We start from the raw sequence: 19,933 nt of genomic DNA, 5'->3' as shown, positions 1-19,933 counted from the left end.
GATCAGAATCCTTCTGAAATTTTGAGTCAAATGTCCCAAGGTGTCCTTTTTAATTGTATTACGCCCATACTTGTCTCTGACCAGGGTAACTACATTATTTATTTCTGTTTTGCCCATTCCAGATTTGGTGTCGTATTATCATGCCTATCATTTTCCAGTATTGTACTTTCTTGTTCTATGTCTTTTAAAGGGTTATTCCCATCTTCCTAAATGTGTATGACAGATAGTGCTTATCAATAGAAGCAATTTACTGCTTACTACAATTTTTAAATGTTCTTAAGGTATTTACACTTTTTTTGTTTACAGATTGTTCCCTTGGAGACCGACCACTGCTGCTAGAAAGCAGAACATGTCCTGGGCTTACAGGCTGTTTTCCATTGAGCTTTTAAGCACCTTTTTGAAGCTGGCCAGAACGCTTTTACCTCTTATTCCCGGCCAGCTTCAGCACAGTGCTTACAAGCTAGACAGCAGCGATTGTCACTCTTCAGGACATTGAGCTATAAACAAAAGAAAATTTTAATAAATCATTAAATTCCTTTAAAACATGACAATACATAAATTGCTCCAATTTGGAAGTATACACTGTTAAATTCCCTGTGCGCTGATCATGAGGAACACATTTTAACACACAGATCATTTTCTATAAAGAATATCTCAAATTTAGTGCCCATTATATCCAGAATCCGCATCTCCTGTTATATCGGAAGCCTTAAAAAAAAAAAACCACTGCAATATTCTGATAGGCCAGATTCAATATGTGAACAGAAGATTGTTCTGCCATTTAAAGGAGCACTGTAGGAAAACCATGTACAATTATGCCTTAGACTGAATTCAGGCGAGCGTATTTTTCGGGCGGTGTGGTGTCCTATTGCGTTGTATCATGCAGTTTGTACTGAGCTGAGTGAGATTTGGACAGCAGCAGGGAGGAGAGACTCTGAGGAGCTTTCAATCAGGATAGATGGGCAGAAATTAAATGTAACCTTTAGAAAAGGATTATACAGACGTTCTTGCATGGAGTTTTCAATGTATGTAAATCAGCTTCATCAGGTCTAAGATTCAAATCTGAAGAATCAGAAAAGATAAGATGTGTAAAGTAATAATGCTGCCGAGCAGGTTTTTACCGTTTTTTTTTTTTCACCCAGCTAATTCCCAATGGCTCCAGTCACAGGATACAGTCTGAACGAGGACCTTATTCCAATGTGCTGCACGCGGTGGAAGGTTTTGCACTATTGTTACTTTGCAGTTTTCAGCTGGCTACTCGAAAAATGGCCGTTTTAATACTGAAAGAGGTCCGAGCATTATTTATTGCCCTGGGACAAGCTGAGGTATGAACTGCTCATTATATTAAAACCAATAATCTGTAAATTGTAAAGAATATGGACAGCTTTGTTTTTTTGTTGTTTTTTTTTTTTTATTAAATGCATATATTTTAGACTTGAAATAAGTGTTGAAATTGGGTTTTACTTAATATTAGTAATGAGCGAATTGAGTATTTTTTAGTGCTCGGAGATTTAGTTTTTCTTGCCGCAGCTGAATGATTTACATCTGTTAGCCAGCATAAGTACATGTGGGTGTTGCCTGGTTGCTAGGGAATCCCCACTTGTACTTATGCTGGCTAACAAATGTAAATCATTCAGCTGCGGCAATGAAAACTAAATCTCCGAGCACTAAAAAATACTCGGAGGTTACCCAAGCGTGCTCGAGAAATTCCAAGTAACGAGTATATTCGCTCATCACTAATAATTAGCTAACTCATTCTGCATTCATCAATGTGCATGGAAGCAAACGGCCTATAAAACTCTGAAAAACATTTTTGACATTAAAAGTTTAAACTCTAGATCAGTGATTTTGGATAGAAGAATTTATTCTGCTGTATTTGACTACAGGAAGATGACAAGCCGATGATCGATGTGCTGGATCAGCTCAGTCCTTCTATACTTGAAAGCTTTCTACATGTTGCTGTGTCCGATTCTGTAAGTGTTTTTTTTTTTATTTACCGGTAATTTTTTTTTTTTTTTAGATAAAGCAAAATATTGGCAAAAATTAAGTTTTTAGTGTCTACATCCATATCTGCAGTTTTTGTATTCCATGCCTTAAAGGGAACCTGTCACCCCGTTTTTTCAAGATGAGCTAAAAATAGCGTTAGTCCAATAGTAGGGAAAACACACATCCGCACTGCTCAAAGGTCCAACTCAGTGACCGTATTATAATATCGGTCTAGCACCACAGAAAGTGATACTGGCTGTATGAATCCTTTACACCTCAATCAACGGGGTGCTGCTGCCAGGAAAAATGTGTGCAGAATCCAAATGGCAAAAAAGAAAAAGTAGGCGCACACTTACCCTGTTGCGGTGAATATCACTTTATTAGGACATATAAACAAACGGATAGCAGGGAGGGATAGGGTCAGCCACGGACAACGATCGTTTCGTGCTCTACGGCACTTCAACGGGTCCTCAGAGGACCCGTTGAAGTGCCGTAGAGCACGAAACGATCGTTGTCCGTGGCTGACCCTATCCCTCCCTGCTATCCGTTTGTTTATATGTCCTAATAAAGTGATATTCACCGCAACAGGGTAAGTGCGCGCCTAAAAATAGCGTTAAATAGGGGCAGAGCTGTGCTTTACATTAGTGTATTTTGTGAGCCTTTATTCCCCACCTATGCTGCCGAAATACCTTTGTAAAGCCACCGTTTTGGGCTGTCACTCACGCTGGTCTGGTCATACAAAAGTATAGTCTCAAAATGAATACGATGCAATGGGGCGATGACCCACTTTAATGGCTAAGGGAATATTTTCTGACCTGCTTGGATCCGATTTTAAGATCCTAATTAGGAAAGTTTTTCCTAAAGGGAACCTGTCAGCAGGATTGTACTCAGTAACCTACAGACAGTGTCAGGTCGGCGCCGCTATACTGATTATAATGATACCTGGTGATGGAATCTGTCTTGTGGTTGTTGTTTAATCTTTAATTTTAAGTTTTGAGTTAATGATATGCTCGTGCTCCGGGGCGGCCTGTGGGGGTCTCCGTATGGTGGTCTGATTAGGTATTCATAATGCAGACTGCTGACCGGTCACCGATCCCTCACTGATCTGCCCCCTTGTTCACATACTGAATATAATATGTGTTGAAAAAGACAAAAAATCTACCATATAAAGCTGAATGTGTGTGTGTGTGTATGTGTATGTCCGGGATTGGCATCTGCACCGTCGCAGCTACAGCCACAAAATTTTGCAGTCACACGTCTGGACCCCGAGAGCGTCATAGGCTATATTGTGAGGCGAAATTTTAACCCCGCGCGTTCAAATTCACCAAACAATTTTGCCCCTATCTACATAATGGGGAAAAAAGTGAAAGGAAAAGTGTTGGAGGCGTCGCAGCTACAGAAACAAAATTTTGCACAGTCACACGTCTGGACCCCGAGAGCGTCATAGGCTATGTTGTGAGGTGAAATTTTAACCCCGCGCTTTCCAATTCACCAAACAACTTTGCCCCTATCTACATAATGGGGAAAAGTGAAAGGAAAAGTGTTGGAGGCAAATTGACAGCTGCCAGATGTGAACAAGGGGGACTTAAAGAGTGAGAGCGATGGCGCCAAAGAGTATATACCGTACAGTTGCTAAGGTGGGACCCCGACATGGGATACTCACCACACACGGGGATATGAACACACACACAAAATGCGCCACACACTACTACGTGCTTGAACACATATACCATCCTCAGCACACATTTCACCACAAATACACCAACCTCGCCACATAAAAGTCGAAACACAAAAGTCGCCGCTCAAAACTCACCACGCGCAAAACTCGCCACATGCAAAAAATAGGCTCACGCAAAACTCGCCACAAGTGCAAAACTCACCTCATGGAAAACTCGCCACACGCAAAACTTGCACATGCGGAAAAATTGCCACATGCACAAAATTTGCAACACATGCAAAAGTTGCCTCACACAAAACTTGCACATACTCAAAAGGCACCAGACATAAAACTCACCACGCGCAAAACTCGCCATGCGCAAAACTTGCTGCACACAACTTGCTACACTAACCTGTCACATGCAACTCGACACACAAAAAGTTGCTACACACATGTTGCCACACAAAACTCACCTCACAAAAGTCACTACATGCATGTCGCCACACGCAACTCAACACACACAACTTGACAAACGAAACTCGCCCTAAAACACACACAAGTCTGGTATTAGCCTTCAAAAATAAAAATCTGATTAATAAGCAGACAAACTACAAGAGCAACAAATGTACCATATAGGAAATACGGCAGCTGTCAGTCACATGACCTGTCTATTATGTGTATGTGTGAGCTAATATATACTGCCAGGGGAGGGCTTCCTGTTGGCTGGGGATTTATCAGGCTGCCAATTTATCTTACAAATACTGAGGTAAAAATACTGAGCAAATAACGTGTTAACGAGGTCTAATACAGGAGATCACACAGGTATATACTATATACAGGGGAGATGACACACAGATATATACTATATACAGGAGAGATGACACACAGGTATATACTATATAAAGGAGGAGATGACATACAGGTACATACTATATACAGGAGGAGATGACATACAGGTATATACTATATACAGGAGGAGATGACACACAGGTATATACTATATACAGGAGCAGATTACCTACAGGTATATACTATATACAGGAGGAGATGACATACAGGTATATGCTATATATAGAAGATGACATACAGGTATATACTATATACAGGAGAAGATGACACACAGATATATACTATATACAGGGGAGATGACACAGGTATATACTATATACAGGAGGAGATGACATACAGGTATATACTATATATAGAAGGAGATGACATACAGGTATATACTATATATAGGAGGAGTTGACATACAGGTATATACTATATATAGGAGGAGATGACATACAGGTATATACTATATATACAAGGAGATGACATACAGGTATATACTATATACAGGGGAGATGACACACAGCAGGTATATACTATATACAGGGGAGATGACACAGGTATATACTATATACAGGAGACGACATACAGGTGTATACTATATATAAGGGAGATGACAAACATGTATATACTGAGGTGAAAATGAGAGGTGTGAGTGCAAAATGAGAGGAGTGAGGGAAAATAGTGTAGTGATCGGAAAATGACAGATGTGAGGTCGAAATGACAAGTGTTAGGCGGGAATGAGAGGAGTGAGGGAGAAAATGAGAGGTGTGAGGGAGAAAATGAGAGATGTGAGGGGGAAAATTAAAGATGTTATTGGGAAAATGAGAGGCGTGATGGGAAAATAAGAGAAGTGATGTGCTATAACTAACCACAGATATTTACTATGCCCAGGCAACGCCGGGCTCTTCAGCTAGTATATATATATATATCCTTCAGCCGGTGGCGGTGCTTGTGCTGCAGCATGATTGCATCTATAATATGCATTAGATTGTTTAATTTAGTCATGTACATTTATTCTGAAAAAAAAAAATCTTTATCCGAAATGGCACCAGCCGCAGGTCGCAGGTAGTAGCATCCATCAGCGATCTGATAGATGCTACCGCGCCGGCGCCATTTTGCTAGAGGAAAAAAAAATTGTCTCCACAAGGTGGTGCGGGCAGCAACCTGGTTCCATTATCGCCTCTTTATATAATAAATGGAACCTCTAAAACAGAGGTGCAGAGCCTGCTGCTCCAGGGCAACAATGCCATTGTGTGCGGCCCTCAGCCATCTTTTGCACCCCATTATTTGGGACCTCTCTATGCCTCTCTATGTCTAGTACTATATAGAGAGCGAGCCATGTCTGTGCATTAATAGGGCTTTCTACACACACTTGGCCTTTCATGTAGCTCTCATATATTGCAATGGGGACATCTGCACTTGTGAAAGGATTCCCATTATCAGGAGAAGTAAAACCTCCGTAAGTAGAGCACCCTACTAATCAGCTACCTTTGTTATATTGGAATATTATAGAGCCCGATAGGAACATTTCTCATCCCCCCCCCCCCCCACACACACACACACAAAAAAAAATAAAAAAAAATATAAATTTGGCGAGTAGTTGGGGGTCGCAGCGTAAATGAACATTCACGGGAGAGTATACCTCTCACCTTTTTATAGACAGGGGGAGGGACGTGTATTATATATAGCACATGCACTGTAATTGTACCCCTACTGAGGCCTCTTATTGTCTTCACCTACTACCATACATGTCATGTTCCCCATAGAGAATGCTGCCCCCTAATTGCCCCTTCACGCACACAAATTGATACCCCCACAGTGAATTTGTCCCCACAAGCATAGTATGATTTCCCCAGAGTCACTCTAGCAACATATATTACACACACACACACACACACACACACACACACACACACACACGCAGTATGATGGCCCCACAGCCCCGCTCCACACGCAGTATGATGGCCCCACAGCTCCCCTCCACAAGCAGTATGATGGCCCCACAGCTCCCCTCCGCACGCAGTATGATGGCCCCACAGCCCCCCTCCACACGCAGTATGATGGCCCCACAGCTCCCCTCCGCACGCAGTATGATGGCCCCACAGCTCCCCTCCGCACGCAGTATGATGGCCCCACAGCCCCCCTCCACACGCAGTATGATGGCCCCACAGCTCCCCTCCGCACGCAGTATGATGGCCCCACAGCTCCCCTCCACACGCAGCATGATGGCCCCACAGCTCCCCTCCACACGCAGCATGATGGCCCCACAGCTCCCCTCCACAAGCAGCATGATGGCCCCACAGCTCAGCCCTACTATGCGCAGTATAACAACCCCCCTACACACGGAGTATGATGGGTCCACTGCCCCCCTACACACGCAGTCTGACGGCCCCACATCCCCCCTTCACACGCAGTATGTATCCCCCTTCACACGCAGTATGTAGGCCCCTCAGCCCCCCTCCACATGCAGCACGATGACACCACTGAGCTTATACTTACTGCTCTGGAGCTAGCCGGGATCTCGGGAGCTGGCCGGGATCGCTGAAGCACACAGTAAGCTCTCCATTCCAGCCATCTTTGGTGCCGCTGCGCTCTTCTGATACTGCTGCTGCATTGCGGAGAGCACAGGTCTGGCCAGGGGAGCAATAAAGCCGCTGATCCAAGCTGTCAATCAAGCAGGAACATACCGTTCCCTAGCAAGCCGCAAGTATGCCCATAGGCAGGGGAGCAATGCGCTTCTGTTTAAGAAGGTGACAACAACCCTTTACTTTTTTTTAATACAGCCCTAAGGAATGGTTCGGTGTAAGTGTGATCCTTGGACCAAAACAAGTTGTGCAAACCTTTTCTGAAATAACAATACAAGTATTGTGTTTGTATTTTAATTATTTAAAGCCATTGTCTAAAATGTTAACAAAAAAAATGTATATTTTAATGTATAAAATATTTGCTTTATATTTTAATGGATAAACTATTTGCTTTGTCCCCAGGCTGCGCTGACATTTACCCATAATGTGGATCTACAGTGGTTGGTGGATTGGAACGCCGTCCTTGTCAATAGCCATTACGATGTAAAAAGCCCTTCTCATGTGTGGATATTTGCTCAGTCTGTAAAGGATCCCTGGGTTCTCTGCCTTTTCACATTTCTTAAGCAAGAACACTTACCAAAACATTGCCCTACCGCTCTAAGCTATGCGTGGCCCTATGCTTTCACAAGACTGCAGCTGCTAATGCCATTGGTGGACCCCAAGTAAGTAGGATACACTTGTATTATATCTATTTTATTAAACTGACGTTTTACCAAATAGAAGATATCTAAATTTTGGGTAAAAGCTGTAGTAACAAAACAACTGATTAAAGAAGCACTCCCGTCAAAGTTTTTATCCTCAATATATTGCAGTCATCATATTATATAGTACTGTTTACTTACAATTGCCCATTTTGCCTTTCTACCCAGTTAATGTTTCTCTTTTCTATTAGGTTTATGACATCATGTGATTAAAAACTGACAATCTGAATCCTTCTAAGCTCTGTATAGAAACAGGAGGCAATTTTTCCCTGCCTGAGTCATCATTAGAACTACAATCCTATATCACTGCAAAAGTCCCTGGTAGGGAAGAGGAGCAGAGCAGCTGAGTCAGGAGTTGAAGATGGGGATGACTCATGAAGGGAAGAGAGACTTCCTGTTTTTACATAGAGAAAAATAAGCTGTGTAGAAAGGCAAAATGAGCAATTGTAAGTACACAGTGCTGTATAATATGATGACTGCAATATATTAAGAGGATAAAAACTTTGTTGGGAGGAGGGCTTCTTTAATATGGCATTAAGAGAAGGTGATTGAGCATTGCACTTTTCGTAGTGACTAAAATTGTAATAGCATGATGTTTTGTGGTTTTTGTCACAGTGAGTCGGTAAAAGATGAAGATGGACCTTTCACCATATTTTTACTTGTTGATCTGGACACACAATACAATAATGGCTGCCAAGTGGAATTATATATATCGTATTTTTTAGATTATAAGACGCACCCTATACTCCCAAAATTGGGAGGCAAATGGCGGTGCATTTTTTAGTCTGAATGTAGCTTACTGGGGTGAGGCAGCTGCGGGAATACTGGCGGTAGGGTCGCTGCTTCAGGAGGCCGGCGGTGTCTCCCAAGATCTCAATCTGCGCATGCGCCGCCTCCAGCAGCCATTTTCCTGAAGCCCACTGCAGGGAAATCAATGGGAAAGGGGACTTGTTCACTTGTGCCGACATCTTATCAGAAAAACACACTAGGGTCCTTAATTGGAATCTCCATTTGCCTTAGACAATTAAAGTAAAACCTAACTTTTAATTTTTAAGTAATGAAGGGACAAACACATTTAAAAACACATATTTTCTGGTGAAAAAGTGATGGTTAATCCCCCTTAGTTCAGTTAAAGTGCTTGTGTTTCTATTTTTATCAAGCACACATATGACAGATGCTGTCAGTCTGAGCTACCTACTATTGTTCTCTTGTGAGTTAATAGATTCAGCCTTATTATAGTGTAAACTGCTGCAACTGTCCTATATAGGTTCACCGCTCTTAAGCACTACACCAGTAATATGCTATATAAAATATAACAGCCATTAGCCTCCCCGACCTATTTCGCCTTGCGGCGTCATCAGGGGAAGGAGGCTATAATTTTATTTCTCTGTCGCGGAGACATTATCAATCAAAGTACACGGCTCAAAAAAAGAAATGGAACACTAAAATACCACATCTTAGATATCTCTGAATGAAATATTCCAAATTTGTTTTCATTGCATAGTGGAATGTGTTCAGAACAATAAAACATAACAATTATCAATGTAAATCAAAATGAATATCCCATGGAGGTCTGGATTTGGAATGATACTCAAAATTAAAGTGGAAAATCAAATTACAGGCTGATCCAACTTCAGTGGAAATGCCTCACGACAAGGAAAAGATGCTTAGTATTGTGTGTGGCCTTCACGTTCCTGTATGACCTCCCTACTGTACAATGCCTGGGCATGCTCCTGATGAGGCCGCGGATGGTCTCCTGAGGGATCTCCTCCCAGATTTGGACTAAAGAATCTGCCAACTCCTGGACAGTCTGTGGTGCAACGTGACGTTGGTGGATGGAGCGAGACATGATGTCCCAGATGTGCTCAATCGGATTCAGGTCTGGGGAATGGGCGGGCCAGTCCATAGCTTCAATGCCTTCATCTTGCAGGAACTGCTGACACACTCCAGCCACATGAGGTCTGGCATTGTCCTGCATTAGGAGGAACTCAGGGCCAACTGCGCCAGCATATGGTCTCACAAGGGGTCTGAGGATCTCATCTTGGTACCTAATGGCAGTCAGGCTACCTCTGGCGAGCACATGGAGCCCTCCAAAGAAATGCCACCCCACACCATTACTGACCTACTGCCAAACCAGTCATGCTGAAGGATGTTGCAGGCAGCAGATCGCTCTCCCCGGTGTCTCCAGACTCTGTCAGGTCTGTCACATGTGCTCCGTGTGAACCTGGTTTCATCTGTGATGAGCACAGAATGCCAGTGGCGAATTTGCCAATCGTGGTGTTCTGTGGCGAATGCCAAGCATCCTGCACGGTGTTGGGCTGTGAGCAAAACCCCCATCTGTGGACATCGGGCACTCAGACCATCCTCATGGAGTCGGTTTCTAACAGTTTGTGCAGACACATGCCTACTGGAGGTCATTTTGCAGGGATCTGGCAGTGCTCCTCCTGTACCTTCTTGCACAAAGGCTGAGGTAGCGGTCCTGCTGATGGGTTGTTTCCCTCCTACGGGCCACTCCACGTCTCCTGGTGTACTGGCCAGTCTCCTGGTAGTGCCTCCAGCCTCTGGACACTACGCTGACAGGCACAGAAAACCTTCTTGCCATAGCTAGCATTGATGTGCCATCCTGGATAAGCTGCACTACCTGAGGCACTTGTGTGGGTTGTAGAGTCCGTCTCATTCTACCACGAGTGTGAAAGCACAACCAATATTCAAAAGTGACCAAAACATCAGCCAGAAGGCATTGGTACTGAGATGTGGTCTGTGGTCCCCACCTGCAGAACCACTCCTTTATTGAGGGTGTCTCGATAATTGCCAATAATTTCCATCTGTTTTCTATTCCATTTGCACAACAGCATGCAAAACTGATTGTCAAGCAGTGTTGCTTCCTAAGGCTAGGTTCACATTGCGTTAGTGCAGTCCGTTCAACGCATACGTTAAACGGACTGCGCTAACGCACGTGCCAACTTTGGCACAGCGCTAATGCAGATGGAGCATCTGCTAGCTCCATCTGCGCTAGCAGTGACGGACCCGGAAACGCTGCAGCCCGCGTCTCGGGTCCGTCACTCAATGACGGCGCATCGCTAGCGCACGCCCATTGTGGGTGTGCGCTAGCGATGCATCCGCCATGGGAAGTAATGGTGGGGCTAAAAGTAAGCCCCTTTAGACAATCATCGGGGGGTTCTAACAATCGGACCTCCATTGATTTAGAAGTGATCATCTGTCCTATGGATAGTTGGGAAGCCGGTGATCGTACATTTACAATCTATCCCTGGCACAAGTCATATATGGTGTTTATTGGACAACTCCATAATTCTACTCTTGTAGGGATGATGTGTAGGCAGGTGAAAAGTTGTGTTCTTTCACGGTATTTGGGCCACTTAATAATGGAGCACAAAAACAACACAAGTGTAATACCGCTAGATTTTCTTGATGTAGAACTAATTATAAAAATTTAGTTTCCTCGTTTCTAGAATAGAAGAATACCAGAACACTTAAATCATTTCATAGTAGTATTACAAAGATAATGTTCTTTGTTGGGTCTCATTAGGCAGATTTGTCTTTATTTATAGCTCCGTGCATGTACTGATTGTTCTGGAGATTTCCATAAAAATTGCTGACACGCTGTGAAATGTAGTAATTGTTACTACAGTGGAGAGGCGTACTGCCGAGTTAAGAGCCGTCTGCGGAGAAATTACCTTTATAATATGCATCAGAAATTAGAAAAGGCTGTCAGTCATTTTGAGGGTAAGGATAACCCTTTTGCTTGGAATTGGCAATGTGAAAATGATGGTTAAATATACGGTACTAAGGAGTACAGAACAGGAAAAGGACTTAGGTATTCGATTTCCAGTAAACTGAGCAGCAGTACTCAATGTCAGACAGCAGCCGCAAAAGCAAACAAGATTTTTGAGTGTGTAAAAAGTGAGATGATAACCTGTGATCTCAATGTATTAGTACCCCTCTATAATGATTTATAAGGCCACACCCTGATCCAATTTTGGGCTCCACATTTTAAAAAGGTTAGTTGAAAGCTAGAGTGGATCCAAAAGCATTCTTATTTACATGTGTGGTCAATGCAAAGAACTGGCTCATGACTTCTTCCTTCCAAGGACCAAAGGAAATTCATTACGTGCGGAGGCAAGATGATTCCGACAGGTAAATAGGAAAGGGTTCTTTACAGTTAGAGCAGTCAGTGGAATGTCCAGCTGTAAGAGTAGTGGCAGACATTTAAAGAAGGGCTGGATTATTTTCTCATAACAAATGGCTATTGTGGATTATAAATAATCTAGTGATCTGATTGGAAGAGATTGAACTAGATGGACTTAGATTGGAAAAAAAAATACATTACTTTAGGGATTTCCCGCAGTTCCTTGCAAGGTCATGCAGATCCAGTTGAGTACCAGGCCAAGGTATATGATGGTGGGTGGTGGGAACTAGAGGTGCCGATGTTCTGGAGTGTTGTGATCTCATTATTTCCTCCGGTGGGGTTCATGGATGAACATTTTGGCCAGGTTTTATTTCTCCTGGTAGATATAGTGGCTACAAATTGTCTTTACTTAAGCAGAAAGAACACTGACTCTAGTGCCACCGATTGAACATAGCTACTCTAACTTATAAACCTTTTTTTTTCCTCCCCCCTGTGAAGAATTGCCATAAGGCTCCCTACGTCCCTCCCCAAGTACAAACGTTACACCCTAGACATAAGCTTTAGCTGATAAATGACAAATGTCTGGCTGCCTGGTTGTAGGCCAAGTCTTTCACTTTCAGATATTTGGAGAATTTGGACAAATCTCTGTATCTCCTCCTCTAGAAATTGATTTTAGAAATTCCTCTTGGATTTGCTTTGACATACAAATGTCCTGATGTTTTAGACATCGGGGGAAAGATACAGAAACTTGGTGGATAGGCAACTGCTCCCTTGTTCCCCATTAGTGATGAGCGAACGTTGCTAATCGGCGTGCTTAACAAGTATGTTCGCGACCCTGGCGGCTCTTCGACAGCCGCAACACATGCAGGGATTGTTAGCCAAGGGGGCATAACTTTCAACTTTTCTGGGAGAGTCCTCCTGAGGATCAATCCCCCTTGACTAACCAGATTAGATTTGCATACAGGGTGCAGAAAGTAAGAGGGGACATATCTTATGAACAAAGAGGCGCAGAAACAAAAAACAAAACCTATTGTATGTGTGAAATTGATAGCAATTGAGAATCCTACGTGTTTTTATAATCTGCCTTTTCCTCTTCTAGTAGCCCAATTAATGCAAAGAAAACCAGTACAGCCGGCAGCGGGGACAATTATGTTACACTATGGAGAAACTATCTTATTCTTTGTTTTGGAGTGGCAAGACCAAGTATTATGAGTCCCGGCCACTTGCGTGCTTCTACTCCCGAGATTATGGCAACTACTCCCGATGGCTCCATCAGCTATGATAACAAGGTAGGATGGATCTGGAAATGAAAAACAAACATGCAGTTTAGTAGCCCTTATGAATTTGAGCTTGATATTGGGTTCCATTATATAATATTTCATTTATTAGCAGCAAGAAAGTAGTATCTTGGTGGTGACTTCTTCTAGTCAGCTCTATTGAATGATGCATTGACAGGATTAGTAATAAATGGGTTGTCCAATCAGTATGTTTGATCCCTGTAAAATCCCTCTCATACTCCCCTCCGGCGCCGTTCCAAGAGTGTCGGCACTTGCTGTCTCGGGGCTCACATGACATTGTCACGCTAGCCCTGTACCCAATCAGTGCTGGATTCACTCTACCCTCCTTTGGAGGAATCAAACATCAAAAACAAATGTCAGAGCTGCGGCCGCACACTTCCTCCTGATATCTGATACGTCCGAAGCCAACACGTTGTCACGCAAGCCCTGGGTCAGCGACTGCCGACACCTTTGGAACGGTGCCGTTAACAGAACCGTAGATGATTAGAAGTGTTATTTTACCAGAGGAAAACCTTGTGATTGATATGGGTTGTCAGAGTAGTGACTGGCTATACATACTCTCATACATGAAACATGAACCAAATATGGACCATAGTGTCCTGCCCAGCCGGCGGTCTTCTGTCCTGTGATGAGCGGCCTCATATTGCCCGGAGTCAGCGGAGTTCGGGTCTGGACATCAGTCTGTACTTGGAGCATGTGTTTGGCCTTCTATAGATATGGCGGAGGCTGATCTGCCCTGAGAACAAAAGGATTTCTCATATGAAAATTCAAGCGCTAAATTCTTTTTTCCCCCTGACATCTGACAGAGGAGAAAGTTGGGACACCACCATGCACGTTAGATAGTCAGTTGCTTCTGCCAAAATCTAATATGTATGGCCACCTTTACTGGATCTTTTCTTTTTCTTTTTCTAGATCATTGGAACCCCTTCCGTTGGTGTTCTCCTCAAGCAACTAGTTCCTCTGATGAGACTGGAGAGTATAGAAATTACAGAGTCTCTTGTACTGGGTTTTGGGAGGACAAATGCGTTGATCTTCAGGTATGACACATGTGTGGACTCTACTCAAAATATATTTGTCTACTACATCTTGATCATGCGATTTTCTATTGGTTTACCTTAAGCCTTATGAGAAATCATGGGGTCTACAAGGCTTCATACCGCCATATTACGCCAATCAGTGTATATGAGGGCTTATGCCTAAAGTTTTCCCTCACTCACAAATCCAAGAGCTTGATGCTGCATCCCTTCGTTTTATAAGTCATTGGCATTTGCTGATGATCGGCTACTATGGTGGTTTTTTGCTACCCCAACTGAGTGCAGCATGATGTAGGGACAGAGATTCTCTATTGATAAAATCACTGTTTTATTGGCATAAGATCAACCAGTTCTGTGAATGCTGAGCTCTGTATAACCACGCCCATGACACCGATTGGTAGTTTTCTGTGTAAACTGTGCATAGGCAGGAAGCAGCCAATCAGAGATGGGGGTGGGGTCATTCAGAGCTCATGAATATGGAGGACTACATGTCAGCAGTTTATGTAGTCCTCTTGTGAATCTCCTGCTGATAGAACAGTGATTTTTATCAAACCTACAGTAAGCAACCCAGTAAGTCATACATCATTGGAATCGGGTTCTCCATGTCTACATTATGCTGCTCTCAGATTAGGTGGCAAAAAACCTGGTGACACGTTCTGTATAATAGATACTGGGCTGTCTAAAGTTCATGGATTCTTTTATAGTTCTATTTAGCATATGGCGGCTTAGTTTGATTTGCTTCCATAGAATAATTCTGCAATATCTTGAATGGGAGCTAAAAAATAAATATATATATATGGTGACGGCAATTATGAACCAGCATTGAGCCAGTGTAAACACGGAATAGGCTGTGGTGCTTGCATGCGCTTTGCTGCCTCTTCAAACAGCTGATTGTAGGGGGTAGGGGGTATTGATATTTGGACCCCCAAGTACCGTATTTTTCGGACTATAAGACGCACCGGACTATAAGGCGCACCCAAGTTTTAGAGGTGGAAAATAGGGAAAAAATATTTGAAGCAAAAAAATGTGGTAAAATATTTAATAACATACTATTATATATAATAACACCACATATAATAGTATGTTATTATGTTGGAAGCTGAGGGACCAGTGTAGTGTCTGTACAGTACTATATGAAGATGCTGGAGGGTGAGTATAAGAATGGGGGCACAGGGCTTATATTTAAAGCACCACTCCAGCACTGCAAAATAATACTGGGGTGCTGCTTTAAAATCCAATGGGAGAACTATAACTCCCAGTATGTCCTGCAGATCCTATGACATGCTGGGAGTTATAGTTCACTAAAGAAGTGGCAGAGTGCTTTATTGTGTTTTGGAAAGACTAACCTCTTAATTGTGGCAGCCAGCCTGTGGTGAGGTAAAAGCATCCCATGACTGCACACAGAGCCCTCCCTCTTGTTGCCTTTCCACAGCACAGGTAATGGAAGCCAGCAGATTCTAGTGTTGGAGTCTGAAGGACCTGTGATGATGTCAAGAAGAGGGAGGGCGCTGTGCTGCCATGTGATGCTCCAGCCCGCCCACTTCTGACATCATCATAGGTCCTCCTTGTGCACACTGCACAGCACTCAGCTCCAGCCCAGGAAGGTACAGCGATCTCCTCTCCCCCGGACCCTGCTGCTGCTGCCTCCTCCTGCCCCGGACACACAGATCTCCCCAGCTGCTGCAGGAATCAGTGCTGGGGAAGCCAAATGTGTCCCTGCTTAAGTGCAGTATTCATTTGCTGCTCCTGGCTCACTGCTCAGCTGATAGGTGTGCGGGGAGTAGTTAATGAATATTCACTGCACTTAATCATCGGGACCACTTGGTTTCCCCAGCACTGATTCCAGCAGTGGGGACATCCTGATGTGGGATAACAGTGCTATCCCACTCACTGCTGCCCCCCTCCCCACATGCTACATCCGTACCATAAGACGCACCCACACTTTCCTCCCAAATTTGGAGGAAAAAAAGTGCGTCTTATGGTCAGAAAAATACCGTATATGATATTTGAAGGCTTAGCTCAAGATAATGTATTCTGTTGCGTTAAACATGTACCCGCGCTCTACTTTCATAGTATTCCCAGGCCATGTTCACACACTGGAGAAATGGTCAAGATTTAGACTTAGATTTCCAGGTCTACATCCTGAAAAATCTCTTGGCGGCTAACAGGGAAAAAATGGGGTAGCTTATACACCATTCATGTGAAATTAATAAAATGTGATCTGAATATTTCGGATATTACTTTGACAAATTTCTGTCATATTTAAGGTAAAAAATAATCACAATCTGTCCTATTAAATGAAAGCACAGTGGACATGAATTGGGCTAGGATAAGAATGTGAGGCATGCTAGTTATTTGAGACTTGTATGGGATTAGAAGAGCGTAGCTGAGGCTCTTTTTTTCTGTGATAATTTGTTTTTCGGAAACTGCCAGTCTCCTGTGGAAATGGAATGAGTTGCAATACCACATGCAGCCAGTGCACAAGGGTGGCGCTGTAATTGGAAGAAAGCTCGTTTTAACTAACTCTGTGCAACTTGTTTAGTGGAGAGCGAGGATCCAGTTTTTAAAAATTAGTTTTCTATTGTGCGTTTGTTTTGTTAAAATATAAAATATTCCTGTTTTACAGGGAATTGGTTGAAGAACTTCATCCTTTAATGAAAGAGGCCTTGGAACGGAGGCCAGAGGTTAGTCCCCAAAAAAACAATTAATGCGTTAAAAATACCTTATCCCACTTTTTGGGGCCAGAACACTAGGACTCATCACTGGATGGTATAAAAGGCACTACCCATCTTGTATATTTATGGCAGATCACATTTATTAACCTTTTTTTCTTCAAAATTCTTATTTTCTTGGCAGAACAAGAAGCGGAGAGAGCGACGAGACCTCCTGAGGCTGCAGCTGTTAAGGATATTTGAGTTATTGGCTGATGCGGGCGTCATAAGTGATAAGTAAGTTGTAACATCTCCATTAATCTATATAAAGTCTCTTCTACGGCATGCAAATGTAAAAAAAAAAAATATGTATTTTTTTAGCACTAATGGAGCCTTAGAAAGAGACACCTTAGCTCTTGGGGCATTGTTTTTGGAGTACGTGGATCTTACCCGGATGCTTCTGGAAGCTGAAAATGACAAGGAAGTTGAAATTCTTAAAGATATCAGAGCTCACTTCAGTGCCATGATTGCCAATCTGATCCAGTGTGTGCCAGGTATTGCTGTGGTTTGGAGGGTGGGAGTAGTTTTCGATGCCTTCATTCTGTCCTACGATCAACATGTCTTGTTAAAGTCATCTTGCCAATAAGAATCCGATCTTATATACTGTAGATGCTCATTTATAAGCCGAGTTTTTCAGCACATTTTTTTTGCGCTGAAAACACCCCCCTCGGCTTATACACGAGTCATTGTCCCAGAAAGACGGCGGGGGAGGGGGAGCGACGCAGGAGCCGGTGGTTGTGGCTGTAACTGTGCCCGCTGCTAAAGAGAAAAAAATATTCCCTGTACTGGCAATGAATATTAATTTCTCTTATAGCGCGCACAGTTACAGCCGCAGCCGTCGGCTTCCAGCATACATCCTACTTACCTTCCTTGCGCGCCCTCGCTGCATCTCGTTCCGGCGCTAGCAGCTCTTTCGGCACGAGTCCCCCCCCCCACTCGTTAAGGTAATGAATATTCATCTCTCTCCACTCCCATATGCGTGGAGTGAATATTCATTACTTTAATGAGTGGGGGGACACGTGATCGCTCGGCCAGAAGAGCTGCTGGCACGGAACAAGATGCAGCGAGGGCGCGCAGGGAAGGTAAGTAGGATGTGTTTTTTTTTTTTATAGGAACCATGCATACAAGGATAGGGGATATGGAGCCATGCATACAGGGATGGGGAGCCATGTATACAAGGACAGGGAAGAGGAGCTATGCATACCAGGATAGGGATGAGGGGGACAATGCATACCCGGCTTATACTCGAGTCAGTAAGTTTTCACAGTTTATCGAGGCAAAATTAGGTGCCTCAGCTTATACTCGAGTCGACTTATACTCGAGCATATACTGTACATCTTTTTAATGATTCTGTCAATCTAAAATGAATATTGACTTAGCTGTGAAAAAAAGTACTATTAAAGGGGTTGTCCACTGCTTGGACAACTTTTTCTCAATCCCTGGTTCGTCCCCCACCCCCCAGTAAACACCTATACTCCCCTCCGGTGTTGGCACCATTCCAGTGGTGACTGCACTGGATCTCCTGGGGATCACATGACATAATTATGTCAGAAAATACACTTGGTAAATTAGCAAATGTCCAGTGCTGTAGAGAAGAAAGGCAGTATAACTGGAGATCAGACTACGCAGGGTTTGTTTGTAGTCTGTTACCATGGAGACACATAGGTCTCTGTATCAACTGTAAACAGAAAATGAGGAGTTTTCTCATTCAGATTTGCTTATTTTTTTTATTTTAGGCGAATTGTAAATATAAAAAATGTTGCTTCTCCCTTTTAAGGAGAGAGTGAAAAATGTTACAGTAATTAACGAGACTTTGTGTCATACATTGTAAGAATGTAACGCCTTTGTAAAAGTGTTTTTTATTTTTTTATTTTATTTTTCATAATTGCAGTTCACCACCGGAGATTTCTGTTCCCGCAGCAAAGCTTGCGGCACCACCTGTTTATCCTGTTCAGTCAGTGGGCCGGGCCCTTCAGCATTATGTTCACTCCTCTGGACCGTTACAGCGACCGAAATCATCAAATCACAAGATACCAGTACTGTGCGCTAAAGGTGAATTCTACGGTGCACCTTCGAAATCTTGTTCCAGTGTCTTTATAGACAAGTATTTCATTTTTTTATACTAATACTGAAGTGTGAATTTTGTCATTTGGTAAAATTCTTTGTGATGTCAATGTAATATCTGCGGTTTTCCATAGCCGTTCAGACTATATATATATATAGGGCTTGGGCCACTGGCAACGTTTATTGCTAGTCCGCGGGATAGGTGATATGTGATACTGCATTGGTGGGGGCATTAGGGCTCATTTTTCACCTTCGAGTTCTGTGTTTTTCACAGATGGACCCCATACCCACTATAGCTTATGAAACTATTCACAGGTTCAATTTATTTTTGCTGATAAAGTGGATTATGCAGAATCGTGGACACATGTCTGATACTGATCCGATTGTCTGATTAACATTGGCAATGCAAATCAATGTGAAATGTGAAAAACATCGACCAGCACTCGGATGACCTACGATCCGAGCTAGATAGGAGGAGGAGGTGGAGGAACCTTTTTTTTGTGTATTTTTTCATCCAAGCTAAGCTGATGACACTCGGATGACATGCTACATAAAGTCAGTGATGAAACAAATAATAATGTTTGTCTCATCCAAAAGAAACCAAAACGTCCAAGTGCTGGACCCAGCAAGCTTCATATGTCCTATAGACAGTATATTACTATTATTATACATTTATATAGAGCCATTTATTCCATGGTGCTTTACATGTGAAAGGGACATATATAGACAAGTACAATAAACATGAGCAAAACAAGGCACACACAAGTACAGAAGGAGAGAGGACCCTGCCCGCGAGGGCTCACAGTCTATAGTATATGGAGAAGTAGTGTGCAAGCAGGGCCATGGCTTCACTCGGCTGTCTCCTCTCCAAGATCACCAGGTTGACTTTATTTTTTCAGGACAGTTTGTCAAAAAA

The 19,933-nt window shown here is 43.0% G+C and overlaps 1 protein-coding gene across 5 annotated transcripts in view; it reads left to right on the top strand.

Annotated features, from left to right (window-relative positions):
• FRY (FRY microtubule binding protein) overlaps positions 1-19,933 on the top strand; it is a 422,350-nt gene that overhangs the window by 280,750 nt on the left and 121,667 nt on the right. For all 5 annotated transcript variants that reach the window (XM_069759001.1, XM_069758996.1, XM_069758997.1 and 2 more), the window contains exons 19-27: positions 1,143-1,325; positions 1,887-1,973; positions 7,465-7,724; positions 13,010-13,199; positions 14,121-14,245; positions 16,869-16,926; positions 17,099-17,190; positions 17,275-17,447; positions 18,845-19,005. In XM_069759001.1, the coding sequence (XP_069615102.1) occupies positions 1,143-1,325; positions 1,887-1,973; positions 7,465-7,724; positions 13,010-13,199; positions 14,121-14,245; positions 16,869-16,926; positions 17,099-17,190; positions 17,275-17,447; positions 18,845-19,005 (1,329 nt within the window). The remainder of the gene's footprint in view (positions 1-1,142; positions 1,326-1,886; positions 1,974-7,464; positions 7,725-13,009; positions 13,200-14,120; positions 14,246-16,868; positions 16,927-17,098; positions 17,191-17,274; positions 17,448-18,844; positions 19,006-19,933) is intronic.

This window comes from Ranitomeya imitator, chromosome 3 (assembly GCF_032444005.1).
Source record: "Ranitomeya imitator isolate aRanImi1 chromosome 3, aRanImi1.pri, whole genome shotgun sequence".
Taxonomy (NCBI): domain Eukaryota; kingdom Metazoa; phylum Chordata; class Amphibia; order Anura; family Dendrobatidae; genus Ranitomeya; species Ranitomeya imitator.
The sequence above is the reverse complement of the archived record's forward strand: the minus strand, read 5'-3'. Positions and strand labels throughout refer to the sequence as shown.